The sequence below is a fragment of the Nestor notabilis genome, unplaced genomic scaffold (genome assembly GCF_000696875.1).
Source record: "Nestor notabilis isolate BGI_N333 unplaced genomic scaffold, ASM69687v1 scaffold14215, whole genome shotgun sequence".
In the NCBI taxonomy this organism is placed as follows: domain Eukaryota; kingdom Metazoa; phylum Chordata; class Aves; order Psittaciformes; family Psittacidae; genus Nestor; species Nestor notabilis.
In genome coordinates, this window is record NW_009928029.1 from 33,330 (window position 1) to 44,547 (window position 11,218).

At 37.1% G+C, this 11,218-nt stretch overlaps 1 protein-coding gene across 1 annotated transcript in view; it reads right to left on the reverse strand.

Annotated features, from left to right (window-relative positions):
* The window catches only part of MTMR12 (myotubularin related protein 12), a gene marked incomplete at its 5' end in the record, with an annotated part of 25,255 nt that extends 15,544 nt beyond the window's left edge, over positions 1–9,711 (reverse strand). Inside the window, 7 exons of the mRNA XM_010014334.1 lie at positions 1–60; positions 1,214–1,337; positions 3,881–3,974; positions 4,594–4,724; positions 5,937–6,009; positions 8,276–8,412; positions 9,657–9,711. The exon at positions 1–60 is cut by the window's left edge and continues 37 nt beyond it. Of these exons, the coding sequence (XP_010012636.1) occupies positions 1–60; positions 1,214–1,337; positions 3,881–3,974; positions 4,594–4,724; positions 5,937–6,009; positions 8,276–8,412; positions 9,657–9,711 (674 nt within the window). The remainder of the gene's footprint in view (positions 61–1,213; positions 1,338–3,880; positions 3,975–4,593; positions 4,725–5,936; positions 6,010–8,275; positions 8,413–9,656) is intronic.
* Between the last annotated feature and the right edge of the window lie 1,507 nt (positions 9,712–11,218).

Genomic DNA, 11,218 nt, shown 5'->3' on the forward strand with positions numbered 1-11,218 from the left:
TCATACTTCAAGATACTCTCTTCAGAAACGCATATGGGAACAACAAAATATGAAGGTAGCCTAAGATAACAGAGAAGATTTTTGCACTTAAGAACTGAACAAAGAACAACCTCCAAGTTCATTTCACTGATGAGTGTTCTAGCCCACATGTTAATTATATATTCACCTTACTGCTACAATAATCTTTCCTACAATATAATTATATTGTCCTCAACACCCTCCCTTTACTTTCAGCTGGATAAGGTTTCTTCCAATCTTGAGCTTTCATTATTTTCACTGCAACATTACCCTGTCTTTCCAATGCTGCAATTAAGTCCTGCATTTAATTGTAACATTGCTTGTTAATACCACCTCGGTTCTCTCACGTTTTGTTTCAAAAGATTCCTTTTTAGTATTAGAGAACTAGTTCTGTTTCCATGCCTTCTAGGCCATTCACATCACAATTAAAGAATGTAATTCTATTATGAATTTCCAATATCAGACAACACTATCAATGTTCAAGGCCTAAAGAAGAAACAAAGATAAGTACGTAACCTCAGCTTGGGTCTCTCAAGACAGTTCTAGAAAAAATATTTAGGACTTCATTGAAAATTGGTCCTTATATCCAAGGTCTTTGTAGCCTTTCAGGATCTGAATATTAAGCAGGAGTACACAAAGCCTTTGTATACATCCTACGACATTCACCAACAGATGCTACTTAGCTAAACCGGTAGAAGCATGCATCTCTAACCTTCTGCTAAAGGCAACACAACTTAACTTCCACCATCACATTCTGTAGACATGCTTTAAACCAGTTATTTTTTCCCTACTCAGTCCCACAGCTAGACAGAAAATCTCAAGTGCACATAACTTAAAATTTTACCAGCGTAAAGGTGTATGACTGGGAAAATGTCATCCTAACCAGTAAACATGACAAAAGTGTAGGTACCAGACCTACATATTTTCTATTCATGAGTAGCCTGACCTGATGTTAAGTTAACCCTGCCAGAGGAGGGGACATGTAAGATCATCTCCTGAGATCCCAAATCAAAAGTATCCCATAAATCAAAATGGAAAGCAGATCTAAAGGAAAAAAAACAAAACCAAAACCAAAACAACCACCAAAAAGAAAACCACCCCTAAACAATCATATAATGCTCAAAGGTAGCACTGATTTTTGCAAGTCTTAATGCGACTTATATCCAAAGTTCATTATTAACCAGGGCAAGCTTACTTTTCAGAGACTTTGTAGCCTTCATTGGTAGTCACTGCTTTGTATTTCACATTCCCTTTGGTCCGCTCCAACTCATCACGCCAGTCTTCAAGAGTATCAAACATCACAGTTTGGTTTCTTCCATCTATCACACATAATAATGTTAACTTTGCAGACTGTCAGGAACTCTAATATGAAAGCATTCCTAAATCAAGTAGTTAGTTTTCATAAAAGGTAATCAAGCAAGACCTCTTATGTACACAAATCTGAGTGAAAGATAAAATGCCTTTCTGTAACACAGTGCTCCTGTCTGATCTTTAACAGCACATCTTTCTGTCAAATACTGCTTTAACTAAACAATTCAGGAATAGTTCTTCCTATATTTCTTACAGAACTTTGATACATTTGAGGTTGTCCTCACTTCCAGCCTAAAACCCACGATGCTGAGCAGCAAATGCCACTGTATACTAGCGCAGCTGACTGGCATTTAAAAATATAGACTTCAATGTAGAATTAGTAACCACACTAAAAGCCTTACTGCAATTCAGGTATTGCATTTCATTTAAAGTTCATTCTTTCATCACAGATAGGAATTCTGCACTGAATAGAACATTTCAGGCATTTGGTAAGAGAAGAAAATTGATTACAGCAATTTAGACTCAATCATTTCAGCAGAGAGCTTTTGTGTTTCTATTTAGCCACCTCAGCAAGAGTTACAACAGCAGGCTGATTTAGCCTCAAATAGATCTTATGTAATAACCATAAAATTTATGGAGTAAATCCAATTTTTTTAGACACCCATCATAATTAAGTTTCCTGTAACACCAGCTAACACTGAAATACCAAACACAGCTAGAATTTCCATGGAAGGTACAATGCAAGTTGAAACTTTCCACCTTAAGAAGATAAAGTAGATGAAAATTTTATAGCTGGAAACACAGTATTACTAATTAGCTCTAAGGGACAACTTAAGATTTTAAGAGTATCAGACCTTAAGAGGCCTGATAATAAACCCCTATTTCTAAAGTCTCCTTGGTTTGTCCAGTAACAACTTCATAAAGAGCAAAACCTAGGCATTTATTACTGAAGATAGTTATTAAAATATGAAAGAATTCTGGCACAACATTTCAATGCTATATAAACCAGGCCACTCCCACATTTACTTAATCTATACCTAGAAAAGCTCACAGTCTTTCTGATGTCTGTAGTTCAAACTGAACACCAGTTACAGATGGAGCCTGCAGGAACTACCTGAGCCAGCAATATGCCCATGCAAAGGCAGACAATGAATTCATGGGCTGCATTAGGAAAACCATTGCCTATAAGTTGATTGAGGTGATTGTTGTTCTCAGCTTAGCACTGGTGGGACCTTGCCTGAAGTGCTGTGTCCAGGGCTGGGCTCCCCAGTACAAGACAGGCACAGGCTTGCTGGACCAAGTCCAGAGAAGGCCCACTAACATCATTAAAGGGCTGGAAGCACCTGATATGAGGAAAGATTGAGACCTAGGATCATTCAGCCTGGAGAAGGGAAGGCTTTGTAAGGGCACAGAGGGACAAGGAATCTTTCCAGTGTGACAAACACCTGACTGGGGGTGTAAGCAGGGGAGGAGAAGTAAAGAAGATGGATTTAGACTCAGTTGCATTCAGTGACATGACACAAGGCATTATGCACAAGCTGAAGTACAGCAAATCCCATTTACACATGATAATAAGCTTTTTCACTATGAGGACAGTCAAATCATGAAACAGGTTGTCCAGAGAGGTTTTAAGGTCTCTGTCCTTGGAGGTGTTCAAAACCCAACTGAATATGACTTGGTAAGCTTGCTGTAGTTAAGCTTACTCTAAAGAGGGGCAGATGAACAGGAACATGACTAGATTATCTCCATAGGTTTATTTTAACCTCAAAGGTTCTGTAATTTCTTGATATATTTTGATAAGTGTCTGATTAATAACTGGGGTACATAAAAACTTCCCCTTGTGAAAGGGTCAGGTTCTTAATTCAACATATTGCTATTACTCGAGTTCAAGTCTGAACTTTGAAATGCTAGAAAGTGCACTGACAACTTTTTATCTTGAATTTTGCAGCTTACTATATTACTCAGCCAAGTTTGATCAAGTGGGAAGATTATGTAATAAGTTAGCTATAAGAGGAAGTCAAATGTCTACCGAAATCTTGCTATGCAAACCTATGTGCTTTTTTTGCAGTTGCCTAGGAGAAGCAGATCATTTGCAAATAAGAGCAGAAAGGGAAATACTTTGTGAGATGCCACTGAAAATGCAATAATTTAAGAATTAAGAGCAAGACATTTGGTTCACTTCAACAGTATGGAAAAAACACACTGATAAAATAAGCAAAATATTTTCTAGATGAGAAAGAAGCTCTGACTCTAGTCAGAGGCACATGAAAAGTATTCACACATATGTAAGCTTTCAATCCAGTGATGCTACTCTTGCTTGGAAAGTTTCTGTGTAGCTATGTTGAAGGACACAAACCAACAGCAGAAATCTAGAGATTTTTTAGCAACAAGTCTAACAATGTATAGCAACAGAAAAACTAATCTTCTGAGGCCATTTGCCAGCAGAGCAGAGTCATAAGCCAAGCACAAATTCAGCTACCAAGCATCTCAGACTGCTTAAGGAACTAACAATATGCAACAAAGACAAATCAAAAATAGAAAAACTATTTACCTGTGTTGTTTGGGGCAGCTGATGCATAAGAGAACAGAAACAAGCGTTTAAGCAGCTTAGGAGTCTGGCTATGGTGAAGTATACCACTGACGATCTAGGAAAGGACCAAAAATTAACACCCCACAGAGCAAGACTATCAACACAAAAAACATTTTCTACCAGCCCAGTTTTAAACAAAACTGTTCAATGGGTTCTATCCCTAACAGCTGAAAACTGATTTTTAGAAAGCTTTCTCCGTTGTCTGCAAGATACTGTATCTATTTGGCTTAACAAGTATTACACATGTTCAGCTTCCAAAATCATCCTTATTATTTAAATACAGGCAGTAGACTCCTAGTTTTGAGTTCAAATTAACCTGTCAAAAGAACTTTAGTTATCAGGAAACTAACTGTTTTCACATGAAAAAGGCTGAAGTCTAAAATAATAAGGTTATATATCACAAACAGAACAGCTTCACAAGTTTGCCTGAGCTGATTTCATGTAGTACTCCCATTTTCTTCAAAAAGCCAATGCATCCGATCTTTAACTGCTATAGATAAAGACGTTTAATGAAGAAGGTGAGCTAGAAATCAGTCTTCTATTTTCTCTGTCAATTGGGAATGATCAGAAAACATTTAAAGTTTAAGGGATCTCTCAGTGAATTTCATCCTTCCCTCACCCCCACAACACTCAACACTAAGCTTAAGAAAGACAAATTAAGTTACTACACTTACTCTTTTCACTTCCTCTTCTTTTGTGTATCTCAGACAGAAATTAAATACCCTAAGGTCTTTACAGTAGATAATTAACTTTTCTGGGTATTTTCTCAGTTGTCCAGTTAGAAGTTTCTTTTTCTCATCATAAACTGCAAAATTAAAAAGTCTAAATAAATATCAGAAAGATATCTGTTGATAAAGCTACCCCTGCTTGACTCTTCAAAATCTGAAAGAAACTAATTCAAGCCCAAGTTTTAACAAGTCAAAACACAAGTCGTAACACACTGGCAAGCTCCTGTGCTAATAGGCTCAACTTCATTTTTCTTAAACCAACTCAAGGTACTTCCTGCAAGGTAGAAAACAAATTTGCCAGCTGCTGAGTGATTGTTTCTGTTCACATTCTGACAACACAGTAAGTTCAAAGTTCTGAGATGCACAAAGAACATGTTTTAGTACTTTTGCCCAAAGGAAAGCCAAATTGAGATCATCCCATATTCCTAAAAACTACTTATTTCTTTTTAAACCACCACAAAGTCCCCAGGAGAGCCCTTTGTTTACTTCTGTTACGAGGATATATATTTTCAGTACTTCAAGTGCTGCCAGCTAGGCCATTGTATATGAGACTAAACAGTGTCTTATAACCAGCTTTCACTAGTCTCCCCCTAGTCCACTCCTTCACAAATCCACACCACCATTCATACACACTCTAAATACTTTAATACCAGTCCAAAGTCAGGCTTCTCAATAAAGCCTTTCCTACTATTTACAAATGACCAGCCCCATTTTCATTTAGCTTTTTTAGCAATACAGGCATACCTGTAAGCCCTGCTGCAGAACACTCACTAATTGTAAATTAAAACCTCATTTTCTATCTTCCTTGCTATTTTGAAGACACCATGAATCTCATAAAACAAAGCTCCCTTAGACAAACAAAACATTGTTTGGGAATTGCTACCTGTACTGCTCTGCAGTGCTATTGCTCAAAGGAAGTGAACATCTCCATACTCATAGGAGTAGTCAACACACTGGAAGATCCTTGTGTACCAGTCTTAATCAGAGACTTTTCAAGGTACACTCTTCTTTGAAACATGGCATTTTGAAGGAATTGTTTTGTTTATCTCAACAATAAAAATGTAGCTTCAACTAGCTTTAGGGATAAGACTCAGTTCTTCTGTATCTCTTATCTGTCATTTTGTCATTAAATATATCTGCATCTGTTTTCACTAGACTACCCAATCCTGGTCTCCATAGTGTGCACTCTATCAGTTTTCCAGTAAGGATGTACATGTACAAAGAACACAAGACTACAAGACACTTAGATGTTGGAGACACAGTAAAACAAGAGGGGAAAGCTGACTTACCTCCATAGATTTGATCTACACATTGCAGGGTTATGTCATTTTCTCCTACAATCTTATTCTTAAATTGCAGCTCCTAGAACATAAGAAAAATTATTAGAAATGTCATAATGCTAAGCAGTAGCACCTTAACACAAGTGAATGATGTGTTCAGGATGTATTTTAATGTCAGAACTACTTATTTTATAAGTAGTTTAAGGCAGAATACTGACGAACAGTTACTAAAATACCAACAGATGCAGGTTACACATAGGCATTGTTTATAAACTGCAGATCCAGTTTTATTTGTCTCAGCCATGCTGAAAAGTAGATGGAGTTTTTATTTTCCAAATAGCTTCAAAGCATGAATTTCTATTGAGTCACTTTTCAAATTAGAATCACTGCAGTAAACAGGAAATACAGTAACTTGATGTAACCCAAGCCCTTTTATGACAAGTTTCCTTGCTATGGTAACCTGGCAGAAAAATAGAAATTTCTTCGAAGAACAAGTATCCCAAGAATATTATACTATAACAGCCAGATTTATGGCTGGGTAGATTATTTCATCTACTATTTTGGCAAACTAAGTGACTTGGGGCTCCATTCACTTCTAGAATTCCATGAGTTCAGAGCGCAAAAATGATATTTGAGTGATGCATGTCCAGTTCTGGTGTCTTCAACATAAAAAGAACATGGAGCTGCTGGAGCAAGTCCAGAGGAGGGCCATGAGGATGATAAGAGGACTGGAGCACCTCCGATATGAAGATAGGCTGAGAATGTTGGGGCTGTTCAGTCTGGAGAAGAGAAGCTGCGTGGAGACCTCAGAGCAGCCTTCCAATATCTGAAGGGGGCCTACAAGGATGTTGGGGAGGGACTCTTCACTAGGGACTCTAGTGGTAGGACAAGGGGTAATGGCTTCAAACTTAAACAAGGGAAGTTTAGATTAGATATAAAGAAGAAGTTCTTCACAGTGAGGGTGGTGAGGCACTGGAATAGGTTGCCCAAGGAAGTTGTGAATGCTCCAACCCTGGCAATGTTCAAGGTCAGGCTGGACAGAGCCTTGGGCAACATAGTTTAGTGTGTGGTGTCCCTGCTCATGGCAGGGGGGTTGGAACTACATGATCTTAAGGTCCTTTCCAACCCTAACTATTCTATGATTCTATTCTATGCCACAATTAAACATTATTATGTTATCCATTACTGCTATGTATGTATTATTACCAGAAGGGTGATGTACACTACATCAGCAAATTACATTTTACATGAAGACAGCTGTGAGCCGAGTTAACCTCATTCAAGATATTTCCGCACCTATAGTACTCTGAATCAGGGGGCTAATACTGAACTTCTGTTAAGTGAAATACAGTTGACTTCACATGCTATAAACCCAAGATTTAAAGTCACTGATGGAACAGAAATTACCATGGTCACTACCAACTTTAGCACAAATCTCATGTGATCTGTGGAAAAGGCTCTGCAGGTCCAAAATAAAAATAAAAATCTGTATTTGGCTGCAGAAGCATTAGTGTAACACTTAATCTCCCTGAAATTTTACCTCAAGAAACTACCAACTACAATCAAATCACATTATTCTTCACTGTCAAGATCACCTTGCATTTGAGAGCCATATACTGAGCTCTCCTTCACTTTTATCACCTAGAGTGACCAGACTGTTTCAGATACTTATGTACATCGAAAAAAGGTGTGGCATTAACAGTCCCCTTCGACAGCTCTCTTTGAGCACCTAAACCGAACAACATTTAACTCACTTCTAAGGTTTGGCAACTTCTTAGCTTTTGTAATGTTTTACAGATCAGTAATATCAGATGTTTTAATCTTTGCAGTCAGCACCTGACTTTGGATGGAATGATTCAGAGCTTTACTGAGCCACATATACAGTTAAATAGAGCATTTCCCCTGAGTAAGAGTTCACTGAGTCTTGTGTAGCCCTGAGATAGTTCCACAGATGTAGCCTGAAGTCAGACACAACTGTACAACATTGGCAGTCACAATTCTGCAATTTGTGCTAGACAAGCAGTCAGAAATCAGGTTTAAACAAACTGTTACTTTTCAAAACAGGTCACTTTTAACTTCATCTTCACAAAATTACCAAAGCATAAGATATAAAGAGTTATATGAACTATGTCTAATACAGGCTTGCACTGTTTTTACTTAAATAGTTATTATAGTTTGAGGAAGGATCTGTGTAGACCAAGTAGATGCAGACTGTTAAAATTAATCTGCACCCATTAAAACTGTTTTAGAAAGCTATATGCATTCTGTATCCTTATATAAGGGATAGTCAGAGATACTACAGGTCTTCAGAGCCTGTTTGGTCATAATTAGAATACTTGTCTTCCTACGTTATCATCTGAAGCAGAATCATCAAGAAAAGCAATCTTGAAGTTTGTGCACACAAGTTTCCCATAGCTGCCACGGTTTGAGCCATCTTCTTGTATGTATTTGTATACTGTGCTTGCCTCACAAAGCAGCAGTTCACCTGTACAAAAGAAACACCGACTTGAAACACAACTGACATTTATAACTGAATTATTTAAACTGTTATCCTAAATTCAGCACTAACTTCCTCAGAGCTTCTCATATGAGAAGATACTTCATCACTGTTACACAAAGAGACAGCTCTTAGAATCCATACATTGAACGCCTTTCAGGTTATTAATATTACTCAAGGTAGACTGAACACTGTTCAACTGCACACACTTAATTCTGTAACCAGAAATACCTCTACCGCGGATTGCTCTCAGTAGTAGGAGACCAACATGTGGAGTTGCAAAGACCAACCACATGAGTGTGTACTCAAAAAAATACCAGACCCCATCAAAAGTAGTTTATACCATCAAACAAATCTAGAACTGTTCCAATTTTCCTTACTGTTAAACTCTAAGAATGCTGAAACATTTGATTTGATTATTACAACTTTATCATAGTTAATTTTTCATAGCTTTGACTGGAGATACTGCATATTTTACAGGTCCCAGGGCTATTTTATATTTCTCAAACACAAGTTTGCAGTTCTAATCTTCAAGATAACAGGAAGTGAACTTCAATTTTAAGAAATTAAAACCAGATTTTAGTAGGTATAATCAGACAGACTCTCAGTCTTCTCTATTAAAAAAACCAAACCCAAACTAAAACAAACAATAGAACAATACTAGCTTGTTCTAAACTTCTACTCATGTTTTATCTTAGTAACATCATCTTTCCTGATCTTGGAAAAGGTTTTTTAGAAGAAAGAATTGTAAATTAGGGGGAAAAAAAAAAATGTAACAGTGAATGAGGCATCAGAAAGCCTAAGTAACTCATAGTAGAAGCAAAGAAACTAGAAGGTAAGTTTCCACTACTTATTGGCCTTCAGTTCCCCAAAACATCCCAAAAAAACAAAACACAAGACCACCCAAATTTATCTTCTAAGAAACAGGGCTAACTGAAGTATAGAAATTCTCCACATGCAGCTTACTTGAAAATACTGTACTCAAAAATTCAAATCTATAGAGTTTTTCAGCATCCATGTGGATACAGATATTTAAAACATTTCAACCCATGTGTTTCAACCCATGTTGAAAGACCACCCCATGGTGTAACCCATGTTACATAAACCTTCTATTTTACTGCTTGAGATGCTAACATCACTTAAGTGTTTGCTACAGACATTGAAATATTTAAATACTGTTTACATGATTAATTTTATTCTTTAATTCTAATAATACAATATACAGCAGTTACCTGGTAATAAGTGAGGATTGACTTCTTTTTCTATGGGTTCCTTTATGTGTATTTCCTAAAGAGAGAAAAAGTAACTATTACTTTGTGAAGATTGTATCTTCAACACATGCTGTAAATACCAGCACCTTCCCGCTTAAATTCCTCACAATCTAGCAAATAAGCAAACTAAAACAAAGGAAAAACTTCCTAATTTAAGGAAATAATTTTGCAATGTGCTCCTTCCACTACAGGTCAGTAGACTGCTAGCTAAATAATTAAGTCAGTGGTTTGACACCCACAGTGTCAGTTACATGCAGCTGCGAACATAAAAAAGGAAATGCATTATGTGTGTTAAGTAACTGACAGAAATAAAGCATTCCCAATAATTCTTAAATCCTCTCAGCACATGTAAATAAGCATAAACTTAGTATTACAATACCATTTCTCCAGAGTTCATTCATAAGCTTTTCCACACTTAATATTTTTTCTAAGGTATCCTTCACAGTTTTTCAAGCTTCATCTTTCATTATCTGTTTTTTATTTTCTGACATGTATTATTGCAGTCAAAGTTACTAGATTATAGGGAAGTTACCAAGATTATAGGGAAAGGCATTTCAGAATCTCATAGTCAAGAGGTAAAACCAGCCACAGGATACCGTGTAGTTTGGACACAAATTCCACAAAACAAGTTCTCAGTACCACTTATTCTAGTCTTCAGACACTGACAGATGAGCAAAAATCTCCAGCTGAAAGATTATTAAACTAGAGGACATGTTACACCCTTCCTGCTCAGCCAGTTCAGAACTTCCTTCTCCAAATCCAGATGACTTTACAGGCATTGAAGTCTTTCTGGAAAACTATTAGTTAACTGGAAACCCCCCTGGGGCCACAGCAGTAAGCACAGTAATTTTAGTTTGACATCAACATTGAGAGTCAGATATTGCAAATCAAGGCAAGAAAGGAGACATAAGCAATAACAGGTTTGCTGGATTAAATACAAAGAAACAAAGGCTCTTGTGAGCATAAAAATAATCCCCCTTTCCCATTCATATAAACACTTGCTCTCATCACTCAGAAGACCCAAAACAAAGCTTGCAGGCTGTACAGCAAAACTAAAACTAAAACTGCCATGAGAACAACAGAAACATTTAAGACAGGTTGAAAACAGGCAAGGGTTTTAAAATTAAAGAGGGAGTGGTGTGAAGAAAGTAATCTGTAACTAGCTGGCAGCTAATGCAGAAACCAACATAATTTTCTGCCTTGGGCTTCTAAGTGTGGATGCTGTAAATTTTAATCAAAGTTCATGCTTGTTAGCTAAATAATTTACTATGCAAACACGGCTCAAGCTGAACACTGTTGCCTTCAAAGAAATACATACAGGTTTACCAATGTGCCTCTTCACCACTGGTAGCTCTAAGTAAAACCAAAGCTATAAACTAAACTTTGGGTTTACTAGTGCCTTTATTACTATGCCTTCTACTATCACTGTTTGTGTGCAACCAAATGCAACAGTATTCGCTCAAAAACTATATGCCAACAATCACTGCTACAGAACAGTGAAGCAGTATACTAAGTGCTTTTCC